The 13,413-nt window shown below is 41.8% G+C and overlaps 1 protein-coding gene across 1 annotated transcript; it reads right to left on the reverse strand.

Moving 5' to 3' along the window:
* Positions 1 to 7,549: 7,549 nt before the first annotated feature.
* LOC134927314 (putative nuclease HARBI1) lies at positions 7,550 to 10,871 on the reverse strand. Its single transcript, XM_063921577.1, has 5 exons — positions 10,855 to 10,871; positions 10,005 to 10,755; positions 9,548 to 9,920; positions 9,217 to 9,238; positions 7,550 to 7,921 (listed from the first exon to the last, which is right to left on the reverse strand). Exons 1-4 carry the CDS (start codon positions 10,867 to 10,869, stop codon positions 9,235 to 9,237), a joined length of 1,143 nt encoding a protein of 380 aa, XP_063777647.1. The 5' UTR covers positions 10,870 to 10,871; the 3' UTR covers positions 7,550 to 7,921; positions 9,217 to 9,234.
* Between the last annotated feature and the right edge of the window lie 2,542 nt (positions 10,872 to 13,413).

The following is a 13,413-nucleotide window of genomic DNA, read 5'->3' on the forward strand; positions in this document are numbered from 1 at the left end:
CCTCATTTATGGCTGTAAATGTGTAAACTGCACAATTAAGAAAAAACAAAACAACCCCCCCCCCCCCCCCCTGCACAATTCTAAGCCCTACTCCATTGACATCACATCCTGATCCATTTTGCCCCAAGTTGCAAGGAAACTGAGCTCCCTGCATAGCTAAATCCTGAATAATGGAGTGTAAGGCATGTGAATAATATCTCATCTTGAATTATCAATTGGATTTCTATGGTATCTGGGTAGTAGGTCGACAGTACTAAGGTTGAAAGTCAATAGGTCGACCACTATTTGTCAACATGGGGAAAAAGTTGACACATTAATATGGTCGACACATGTATTTCTCTTTATATAATAATTTTGCTGACAAAAGTAGAATGTCTGAAAATTAGAAACATTTTGCAAAAAGAGTTCTACAAATGCTTATATTCCTTCAGCAAAACTTCCAAATGAAATGTACCACTAAAGATATTTCATGCAATGAGCCATTAATGCTCGATTGTACATCACACAGTGTAAGTAAAAATGTGTTGTATATTCCTGGGCTCAAACTTCAGGCTGTTTATATACGAGCTATCCATCAACTTGCAATTTAATTAGTAAAGAGATATGAATGTTTTGGAATTGGTAAGTAGTGATACAGATTTTGATCTTACTGTGCTAACACGACAAATTTAATCAGGGCTCTGGTTGTTGTCTATTCCTATGTTCATCATATCCGCTCAGGAAAGTCGCACATGAGATATGTATCCTCTCTACAGAAAGAGCCATTTGTCATTTTCTATAATTGTGCTTTACTACGTATGGTATGAGAATACCTTGTTTACTCACTGTAAAATTTTGCACCAGTTTGTTTTTTTAGAGAATAAAAAAGAATTATGCAAATTGACAATTTATACACAATTGGGTAGAGAAATCTGTTTATAAAATATAAATGCTGAGGTTTTAACTTAGCGCCTAGGACTAGTAGTGACAGTATATTAATATAAATGAAAGTCAAATCATTGGGCATAATTTACTATATGGTTATTGTATGGAACTGCCTATAATCCAAAGCTATTAGCAGACTGCTGATACTAAGACAGTAATAGATCTGAGACGCTATAACTTGTTTCCACTTATGCAATCATAGAATACTTATTATGGCAACACATAATCATTAATATTAATTCTCGACAATTGACTCCAGACTCGCCATTAAAAAAATTATTATATTTAGCTGTTGGAGTGTTCACTTTTATTGGTCCTTAAGAGCGCACACATAGTACTCCTGTAATTTATTGTGCCCTTCACACACACACACACACACACACACACACACACACACACAGTCACACACACACACACACACACACACACACACACACACACACACACACACACACACACACACACACTAAAAAGGTTTGCCACTTTTGTACAACCTCTTCTTAATCAATCCTGCAACTGTAGTACAGCAAATAGGATGGCCTTTGCAAGTAGCCTGCAGCAATGAAAAGTGATATGGATGGGTGATTCAGGTAATGGGGTGAGCAGGGGTAAGGGGGGCAATATATGTGAAGGACTGGATCGATTAAGACTCAGCAACCCAAGTAGAAAACCTATTTAAGGGTCATTTACAAAGATGCCAAGAAGATTGTCATGTCTGTTTGTTTTATGAACCCGGGGGTAAATTTACTAAGATGGGAGTTTTATTTAAGATGGGATGTTGCCCATAGCAACCAATCAGATTCTACTTCTCATTTATCTAGCACCTTCTAGAAGATAATACCTGAAATCTGATTGGTTGCTATGGGCAACATTCCATCTTAAATAGAACTCCCATCTTAGTAAATTTACCCCCCGGAGTCTATGTGAAGTCTCTACTGGTAACTGGAGGACTATGGCCCTCATTCCGAGTTGATCGCTCGCTAGCTACTTTTAGCAGCCGTGCAAACGCATAGTCACCGCCCACGGGGGAGTGTATTTTTGCTTTGCAGGAGTGCAAACGCCTGTGCAGCAGAGCGGCAGCAAACACATTTTGTGCAGAACAAGACCGGCCCTGTAGTTACTTATTCTGTGCATGATTGCTGCGATGAAGGTCCCGGTATTGACGTCAGATATCCGCCCAGCAAATGCCCGGCCACGCCTGCATTTTTCCAAACACTCCCAGAAAATAGTCAGTTGACACCCAGAAACTCCCACTTCCTGTCACTCTCCTTGTGTCCGCCAGTGTGACTGGAAGTATCGCTAGAACCTGTGCAAAACCACAAAAGCCCCATTCTACCATAATTGCTGCGCTGCGAAAATCCGTAGCAAGCGATCCACTCAGAATGACCCCCTATGTGTAGAATTGGCTGGTCTGAGGGAAACGGTGAGATGTAGAGGTAAGAAGCAATCCCTGACCGGGAGTCGAACCCGAGACTCGGCAGAGGGAGCCGTATTCTGACCACTGGAACACCAGGGACTTTGAATGGTGAATGTACTTCAGTAGGGAGGAGTGTAGCAGAAGATTAAGCAACTGAGAACTGGATGAATATTGTAGATATTAGTATTACACTCTCCTTACTTGGTGAGAATGAGCGTTGAGCAGGGTTCGACTGGAACTAATGATGAAAGGGGTTTGGCTGGAGATACACTGCTGGATCCAGCTGGCTACCGACTGAGGATAAGCTGGCCTGGACTGGCCACCTGCTGAGGATAAGATGGAACGGACTGGAAATGGTGAATTTGGATATGCTGTAATGATGAAGCTGAGCAGCCCTTCAGGATCACTGGGATTGGCTGTACCAGTGAATCTGGATATACTGCGATTATGAAGCTGAGCAGCCCTTCAGAATCACTGGGATTGGCTGTACTGGTGAATGTGGATATGCTGCGATGATTAAGCTGAGCAGCCTTTCAGAATCACTGAGACTGGCTTTACCACTGAATCTGGAAATGCTGAGATGATTAAGCTGAGCAGCCCTTTAGAATCACTGGGATTGGCTGTACCGGTGAATCTGGATGTGCTGCGATGATGAAGCCGAGCAGCCCTTCAGGATCACTTGTATTAGCTGTACCAGTGATTAGGGATATGCTGCAATGAGGAAGCTGAGCAGCTATTCAGTTTAGCTCAGGAAGCTCAGCTACTAGGCTCACACTGAGCTGTGACTCAAGGAAATGGCAGCTTCTGAAATGCAGGTCTCTCTACTTATACCTCTTGGTGCTTGGTGATTGGCGAATAGAGTCAGGTGATTAAGGGAGTCTCAGTCTGGCACAGTATTGGATAGATCATGGTAAGATGATCAGACCCTGTCACTGCAGTACTCCTCGTTAGGCTCTGATGTGGATTAAGGCCTAGAAGGCCATGAAAACACTGAAGCCTAAACTTCTAAAAATGAACAAAGGATACTCACATTTAGGCCCAAACACCAGAAAGCTGAGCACAGTGGAGAATCAAATGCTGCACACAGGATCTGGCTGATTACTCACAGAGAAATTCCTACTCAGGTGGCTAATCAGGAGTATGTAACACAGATTGCAGTTTGCATGCTGAGCTGGAGCAAATGCAGGTTTACAGGATATGCTGAGATAAGCCACGGAACATGAGAAGTACAGTCAGGTTCATGACAAAGATGACCTACTAACTTGTGGTTTCATGTGCCTTTTTCTTCACTTACTCACCCACGTGCAATGATTGGATTTGTATTGCAGGATTACATATTTAAATAAGCATCAGTGACCGAAAATGCGTCATTATGGGGCATTTGCAGATTAAAGGATCCATAGAGTGTCTCCCTCTTGCAAAAGTACTTGATTTTTGCTGAGAAGTGATAGAGTTCATGCAGTTTGGCAGGGGACTAAACTTTTACTAAAAGTATTGGTACCAGCCCCATGCTAGTTGGAGATCCTCTATCTGAGTATCGCCTCCAGTTAGCTATTAAGCTCTGTGTATGGAAACACTTCAGCAATGTGCCCGTAACACGTCCATAAGATGGTCTACCTCCATGATTCTGAATAGCTTGAATAGCCGCCTCCATGTCACCACCTAGGAAAGCCCCAATACATTTTCAATACACTTCCTTGTGTGTTCATTGGAAATTGTGAGTCTTTACAAACACAATTGGGATGCGCCTTAGATGCATACACAGTATATAAATTACTCCGCTATGTCCGACATCGACACAGCATGTGGCTCAGAGTCAGGCCCAATAAGTAAGTTAGTATTAACCAAAGTAATAACCCCCACAATTTCTGATGCTTCTAAATAGATTTCTGAATGTTAGTAGCTTTATATTTAAGCACAGCTGTATTTTAGTGTAGCCCATTTCCATAGACGGATGTAAACTGAGTGCTCGCTGCCAGTGCACCTATTTCCTGCACAGGGTTCCAATATGCTGGCTCACTCATTTCATATGACTGTGTTCTGTGGATTAGAATGTATTATTGACCTTTGTACAAACAAGCTAGTAAACCAGGCCGATAATAGGACATCTTCTCCAGTAAAATCCGCTACACGGATAATAATGATTTAAAAAATCCATACTCCTCTATCCTTGTGGTGATTGGTCCTCTTCTCCAGTAGGCATCCAGTGGGTTAAATAAAAACCTGCATTACCCGAACCAGGCCGGACTTAGAGGAGCTATATGCAGAGCTGGCCCTAACCACCATGATGCCCTAGGCAGAATTTTGTCTGGTACCCTCTAGCACCGCCGCTAATTTCGCCTCTGACCCTGTACCTCTTTCCCAGCACCATCACCCCTCACCCATAGCAGTCCTCATTTTGGTGCTCCTACCCCCTATATTTTAAATAGGAACAGTGTGCACATTCGGTGCACAGTCTGAAAAAGGGTGTGTTCTTGCTGGGAAGGAGCATGAACACACAATAGTACCCAAAATTCAAATTACGCCACACAGTACTGCAACTTGATTCACATTTTATCATGCCATAGTGTCCCTAATTCACATTACATCACACAGTACTACCACTTTACCTTATAAACGTTACTCCTCACAGTAGTGCCCCTTATTCACATTACACCACACCATATTGCTCTTTATTAACATTAGACCACACAGTAGTGCCCTTTCTATACATTACACCACACAGTAGAGTACTTTATACACATAATGCCACACATTAGTAATGCATTTATACACATAATACCACACAGTAATGCCCCTTACACATATGGCACACATTATTATTGTCCTTACACATTATGCCAACCTTTATTAATGCACTCATATACATAATGTGCCTTACACATATGCTGCACAATATCAATGCCCTTATACACATAATGACACACATAATGGGGGTAATTCAGAGTTGATCGCAGCAGCAAATTTATTAGCAGTTGGAAAAAACCATGGCCCTCATTCCGAGTTGTTCGCTAAGTTTTTCGTTCGCACAACCTATTAGTAAAGTTGCGTTAATGTAGTAAATTTGCGAACATCCGCCCCCAACGTATTTTTGCTCATTCGCACGCATTATTACACAAAGTGGGCGTACGCCAAATGACATCGCAGCAATGCGAAATCCTCGCAGCAATGCGAACCCATCGCATTAACACATACTTCTTCGTAAAAATACTAAGTTGTAGTAGATTTACACATTTTTCAGTTAAAGTGCTCACTTTTGCTGAGAAACGCAGCACAATTTGTTTTTATACTATTAAGTGGACTAACACCTTCCAATTAAAAGTCCACAAGCCCTCCTCAATAACAAATCCAATTAGTGAATGATTTGAAATGTTCATGATCAATTAAGTATTTGTTTAAATACCTGAAGTGCACTTTGTAGCCATAAAAGAGCCTCCTTTTATTTACATGTTTAATATAAATATAGATGTTTGCAATGTGCTTGGTCTAATGTGTTTTCTGAATTTATTAAAGTAGAGTTTTTGTATGTGAATGAAGGTGTTTGCATATTTATTTAGCCAATAACATGTTTTATTTGGTGTTTTAAAATAACTTACGTTAGATGTTTGAAATGTTTAAGGTAAAAAATGTTTGTTCTGCAATCTGCTGTTCCTTTATTGCATTAATAAATAATAAAGAGCCGCTGAAGTATTTAAATTTAGTAGTTTATTATTTTTTTTTACTGGAATAATGATAATATCCTTTTTTTTTTTTTTTTTTTAAATCACAAAATTAACAAAATTTTTCCATTGCGTCCACAAGACCCAACAAGGCCTGGAGATGGAGCCTCATGTTGGAAACAATCTCCTGCAACGATGTGGGATCTCCAACGGCAACATCTGAAATTAAGAGATAACATAAACATTACTAACTTACTCACATTGCTTATTATCCAAGCAAGGCACAAAGCACACTTTAATGCAGGCAGGTCCAAACTGCATCCCTCAAGCTTGTGTGAAACTACATATACCAGCATGCGTTGACTCAGTTTTGGGGCCAGGGAATGCCAAACCTGTGTCAGGGCATGCTGGGATGTGTAGTTTCTCAACAGTTGCAGTTGCGCAGTTTGGACAGGCCTGCTTAATGGCAAAGTTGATACATCATGGCTGTTTTATGGTACAATCATTAGCAGAAAAACACACAAGCCTGCTCAGTCTTTTTTTGTTACTTATTACAGTTTTCTTGACCATGGGCTACATTTACTACTATGTGAGTTCATTTTAAGATGTAGCGTCGCCCATAGCAAACAAGCCAAAATAAGATTATTATCTTGTAGAAGTGGTTCCCCAATTGTAAAGATTAATTGTATTGGTTGTTATGGGCGACATCCCATGTTAAAGATAACTTCCATCTTCGTCACTGTTACACCATGTTGGCATTCATTCTCATCTTTTTTTTATTTTTATTTTTTAAGGGGTTTGGTCCTGCCTCATCACACTGCATATCAACATCTTCAGAAGGCCAACATATCCTAGCATTCCCACACTCCCTGAAAGCTGCCCTTACTAAATAAGTGCAAACAGGTTTGACTTGAACAATTAGTCATTTTGTGAATGTAACTTTCACACCACAAATCAGTGTGTCATTAGGCTGCATAACAAAGTGAAGCATGTGATTTGTAAGTGCAAATATTAAGACTACACAGGCACAAGTGTAAAAGACCAACAACATACTAAACTCCACTCAGGTCTAACTGTTTACCAGAAAATGTAACACATATAAACCCTGTTGTCCTGGCAACCCTGGCTACCTAATGAGTGTCAACCTAGAGTGGACACACAAAACATTGCACACATACACACTGTACATATAATGACACTCACAAATATGTAAAGGCAACATGTACACCATGAAGAAAAACACAAATATTTGTCCTTGGCCCAAGAATTCAAACAGTACAACACTGCATGTTTTGTCATTGTAAGTGTAAGTGGGTAATCATTTGTAAAAAAAATTTAAAAAACTTACTTTCCACGGCAACATGAAGACTCCCTGAACTGTCTTCAGGGGCTTCCTCTGCCCATTCACTGGGTGGGGATGTTGGCTGGATGGGGGAAGGCGGCTGGATGGGGGAAGGAGGAGGGATTGGGGAAGGAGGAGGGATTGGGGAAGGAGGCTGGATGGGGGAAGGAGGCTGGATTTGGACTGCAATTTCAGAGGGGGGGTCTGATTGAGAGGGCGAGGGGGGCGGAGAGAAAGTTAATGCAATAGAGGGTGAGGGGGGTTGAGATGGTGATGTAGAAGTTGAAGGAGAAGGGGTATGGGAAGGAGGAGAAGGGGTCCCAGAAAGAGATGGAGAGGTGTGGTGAGAAGGGGAGTGGAAAGTGGAGTGGGCCAGGGAAGCTGAGGGGGACTGGGAAGCTGATGGGGACTGGGAAGATGAGGGGGACTGGGAAGATGAGGGGGACTGGGAAGCTGAGGGGGACTGGGAAGCTGAGTGGGACTGGGAAGGGGAGGGGGACTGTGAAGGGGAGGGGGAGTGAGAAGGGGAGGGGGACTGGGAAGGGGAAGGGGGCGGAGAGTTGTGCCGTTGTTGTTGTCCTATAATGATATTATTGACAACATTTAGTTTACATGAGAAATTACATAGTAAACAATTTGAATTATCAATGTTCTGTTCCATGTAAAATTCAGTGTTTTTAAAAATTGAAAAGCAAACATGTTAAGATCCTCTTCATGTTGGCCACAGCAAACAAAATGAGTCCAAACTTTTACTTTGAAGCTCATTCCTTAATCTAGTCCATTGAGTCATAGTGATTGGTCTAGGCAACATCACCAGATCACTATTCAAGGCACCTTATTATATAGCCAGCACTGATCAAGTATTTGTGTACAGTTTCCTGGCTGGTTCTTATTTCTTGAAAACATGCACTTGTTTGGTGACAGTTTGCTACAGTCAGTACTGTTTGCCCTAACCACACACACTGTCCTATTTTCCAAAAAAGGACACTCAAGGTTGCAATTAGCCTACCACTTAGTGTAAATTGTGGGTAATTCCAAGGGGATTACAGCAGGAATATAGTTTGCAATTGGCCAAAACCATGTGCACTGCAGGGGAGGCAGATATAACATGTGCAGAGAGAGTTAGATTTGGGTGGCTTATTTTATTCTGTGCAGGGTAAATACAGGCTGCTTTATTTTAACACTGCAAATTATTTTGCAGATTGAACACACCCCACCCAAATCTTACTCTCTCTGCACATGTTACATATGCTTCCCCTGCAGTGCACATGGTTTAGCCCAATTGTTCACTAAATTCCTGCTGCAAACAACTTGGAATTTCCCCCATTAGCACAATTTATGCTAATAATCTTATGTAATGTAACTTACTTCGTGTATGCATAGTTCGGATTTGCTGGCGGATCTCCGCCAACAGATCGGGAGTCCTCCTGCGGAGATCACTCCACCTCCTCTCAAGTTGTATGATTGTCCGCCTGCTGCGGACGCGAGTCCGCAGCAGGCGGCGGACCTCCGCGTAGGCCTCGCGCTTCACCCGATTGGGGATGAAGCGCCCAACGCGGCCTACGCGGCGGTCCATCACCGCAACCAGCACGCGGAGCTCCCGCCTGGTGAACGGTGCTGCACGCATCATGGCAATGGCGTTTTCCTTATTTGGGCATATATTTATAGCGTCTGTTAGCATGTGATTGGTCCAAAATCTATGTTGTCATTTCTAATAACTTTATTGATCTTTGCAATGCTGTGAAGAGCAGAGTGTTATTTCGCACGAGCGGAAATACGCATTCGCAGAAGCAAATATCAAACAAAATTTAAAAAAAAACACAGACACAGAGACACAGTTTATTTAAAATTACTATACATATCTGTGTACTCACCACAGTTCGTGTGATCATTCAGCTGGACAGTCACAAAGTGGGAAACATTGAGTATCATTTGTTTGTGTGTTTGTTTACATAATCAGGATTTGAGGATATAAAACAAATAAGGACACTATTTAGCAACATTACATTATTTGGTTTTCTAACTAAACATTGTAAACTTAACGTGTTTGCGGAATTTGACGCCAACAAAAATTACCCATTCCAACACAACAAAAGCCTTACACAATCACTTTACAATATCATACAAAATGTCATCATTGTTAAAAAAACATAAGCATACTGTGTTTTAAAAATTTTAAAACTAGAAAATTTCAAAACACTATACCTGAAATATTCGGCAACAATCCTTGCCCTCACTTGGCTCCCCCTCCGTGTAACACTCCCCCCACCGAAATGTCGAACAACCCCTGGCTCCTCATCAGGCAATTCCTCTGCCTGAGGAAGCTCTACACTACTCCTTACCGCGATATTATGTAGTATTGCGCACAGGACCACTATTTTACTTGCCATCTCCGGCGAATACATGATGTCGCCACCAGTGCGGTGGAGCACACGAAACCGCCCTTTAAGGACACCAATTGTGCGCTCCACCAGCTGCCTAGTGGCAGTAAGCGCGGAGTTAAATGCCATCTGTGGTCCTGGCCTGGGATTACGGTAAGGAGTCATGAGCCAGGGGGTGCAAGGATATCCACGGTCTCCTGTTGGAAGAAAATCCAAAATTTAGAAATATTAAATTTGTCAAGTTACTTTTTTTAGAAAAAAATATTTGAGCAACAACTCACCCAATAACCACATGTCTGCTCGTTGACTTGATCTTAATCTCTGCCATATCCCTGATTGTCTAATGACATATGCATCATGTGAACTTCCAGTAAATTTTGCATTCAGGGAAAGGATCTGGAGGGATGGCCCACAAACAACCATTACATTCAGAGAATGAAACAGTTTCCTGTTTCTATAAATTTCTTCATTATGTCTTGGTGGCTGAATAGCAACATGTGTGCCATCCACAACCCCAATAACATGTGGGAAGCGACTACCACCTTCCTCAAATTGCCGCTTCACCACATCTAGGGCACCAACATCCAAAGGCATATCAATGAATTGCTTCACCCGCTTTAGGAAAGCCTGGCAGACACGCCGCAGGACCTTACTGAACTGGCCCTGCGACATGCCAACCAGGTCTCCCACAACATGCTGATATGAGGCTGTAGCCAAAAAATGTAACACTGCAAGGAATTGTGTCAATGGTGGTATTGCTGTAGGATACCGAATTTCAGACTCCAGATCACTCTCTATTATGGAGAGAGTGTCTAGGATTAGATGTGGTGGCAGCCTGTATCTACGCACCACCACATCATCTGGCATACCAAAAAGTAGGACACGGGTTCGGAAAATTGGTGGCCTAGCACGCCTCCGTTGCCTTGGTTGATGAGGAGCCGGCTGTGGTTGTGGGGCTGGCGGTTGGGGTGGGAGTGCTGGCGTGGGTTGGGGAGGTAGGGCTTCTGCAGCAATAAATATTGACATAACACACTTTTTTGAAAAAGAAAAAAAACGAGGTGAAAAATACAAAAACAACTTATAAAAAATATTCAAACAATAAATGTTGTAAAAAATGTTGGGGAAACTTACTGCAGGAGCGTACATTTTTTCTGTGTTGAATTCATGGCCAAAATGTGAAATTAATAAAAAGAAAAATTAAAAAAATATGTTATTTTTACAAATAAAAAAAAAACAAAATTAAACATTTCTGAGCATCAAAAGTCATCACAAACACCAATTAAAAAAACAAAAAAAAAAAAAACATTTAGTAGCTAGTCCAGGAAACACAAACACTACTTTGCAGATCAATCCTGGGAAACAAAAATTCAATTTTAGACAAAATGGAAAACAAACAGAATCACCACACTTTTAAGAAACACAAACAGCAAACCAAAACACAGGCCAAGGGCACTTACCTGCTCCAAAAAAAAAAAAGACTTGGTGTTCAGTAGCACACCCAGAAAATAAATGAAACCAGGGATATTTCTCCCAAAAGCAAACACCTACAAGAGAACACAAATGACAGTCAAAAAACAGCATACAGACCATTAAAACTAAACAGGCACCAACACAGGCCAAGGGCACTTACCTGCTCCAAAAAAAAAAAAAGACTTGGTGTTCAGTAGCACACCCAGAAAATAAATGAAACCAGGGATATTTCTCCCAAAAGCAAACACCTACAAGAGAACACAAATGACAGTCAAAAAACAGCATACAGACCATTAAAACTAAACAGGCACCAACACAGGCCAAGGGCACTTACCTGCTCCAAAAAAAAAAAAAGACTTGGTGTTCAGTAGCACACCCAGAAAATAAATGAAACCAGGGATATTTCTCCCAAAAGCAAACACCTACAAGAGAACACAAATGACAGTCAAAACAAAGAAGCACAGGTTTATTTTCACAAATGGACTAGCAAAATAGTTATGTTTTTAAAATATTTAAAACAATAAATTTTTACGAAAAAATTTTAACAAAACAAACAAAAAAAAAAGAATCAAGAATACTCACAAACGAAAAACCGCATAACAAATGCAACACTGTCTAGATTCAAAACGCAAACAAAATGACAAAGGTATGCTTGACAATTACTCACTCTGCAAATTCCACAAGCACCTTCACGCACAAGCCAACAAACAACTGAAACTCCAAACTACCTACACTCACAGCGTGCAAAGTAGGCCCTTAAATAAGCAGTGCAATCATTAACCAGAATAACAGTGTACAGCTGTGTGAATTAACGATTCGCACGTAGGTATATAAGCACACACCTCGGCGTACACACGTCATCACAAACATGGCTTCTCGTGAGCAAATCGCTGCAGAGATGGACCGCATTGCAGAGCAGGAGATGGCATTGCGGAAAAGACGCATAGATTGCCAACGGCGCATGCTGGAATACGCCTCTGCGGATGTTGAAGAGGCAGGACCTAGTACTCTGCAAATGTCTGCTTCTGAACCACAACAATTGACTGGGGATACTCTGCCACACACACAAAGTGACCAAACTGAGGGAGAATTGGCTTTAGCCACACAAACACAACAGACAGAAGCTGCTAGTGAGGAGGAAGATGGTGATGAACAACAAGAAACCTCACAGGCTACCTCCAGACGGAAGAAAAGACAGCCTGCATTCACTAAGAGGGAGTTGCGTGTCTTGGTCACGCAGGCCATGTCCAAAATCCATAGAGGGCCAAAAAACATGGGGGCTGCTTCAAAAGAACGAATCTGGAGAGACATCACCAAATCTGTGAATGAAGTTGGCTCTGTCGTCAGAACATCACAGGAAGTGAGACGACGGTAAGTGCATATTGACAGTCCTTTTTCTGTGCTAAGTTGACTAAAAAATGTAGTTACATGTGATCAGATGCGGGTTGGCCATAGTGTTTACAGGGAAGATTCCCGGTGGGCCGGTGCATCCACAGGGCCTGTTCTGTTTGAGGACATGTGGTCCTTTTTATAGACATAATGAATAAGATGCTAAATAATTTGCATATGTGAAAATGACTTTGCCACTTAGCCTGTGATTGCAGATGATCTAGTGTATGCTCTGTCTGCCTGCTTGGCTGACATATAAGACTGAGTGAATAGTGATTGGGATACGGTTGGTGTAATAAGCAAGAAAATATATCTTTCTAAAGAATTATATAGTTTCCTAAATTCTGAATGTGTATCATATAATGTGCTAATAATATTTAATTTTATTTATTTTTAACTTCCCCCTTGATGCTGGACATGCCCACTATCTGGAAAGTCATGGGGGTAGGGTGCTGCTGCCATGGCCCATGGCTAGAGCTTAAACCCCTGATGCTGCCCATGTGGGGCCACTAGTACAAATTTTTCCAGGGCCGTTTTTTGTTCCCAATCCGCCCCTGCATGTGATGTTATGTCTAGCAAACACAAGCAGAACACGTGTCCTATATATTAGCTTAGACAAATAATAAGACTCTACTTTGTCCCTCTTTCACAATACATATGTAGGTGGGCCGACTTCAAATCCCGCCTGAAGGCAAAGAGGGCTGCGGAGTGGAATGCCTCAAGGGCTACAGGTGGAGGAGCACCTGTCGCTGTGGAGTATACTGACTTGGAGGAGATGGCGATGCCCTGTGTCAGTTATGAGGAGGGCCAAGGGGTGTCTCATATGGACAC

This window comes from Pseudophryne corroboree, chromosome 5 (assembly GCF_028390025.1).
Source record: "Pseudophryne corroboree isolate aPseCor3 chromosome 5, aPseCor3.hap2, whole genome shotgun sequence".
NCBI classification, from domain to species: domain Eukaryota; kingdom Metazoa; phylum Chordata; class Amphibia; order Anura; family Myobatrachidae; genus Pseudophryne; species Pseudophryne corroboree.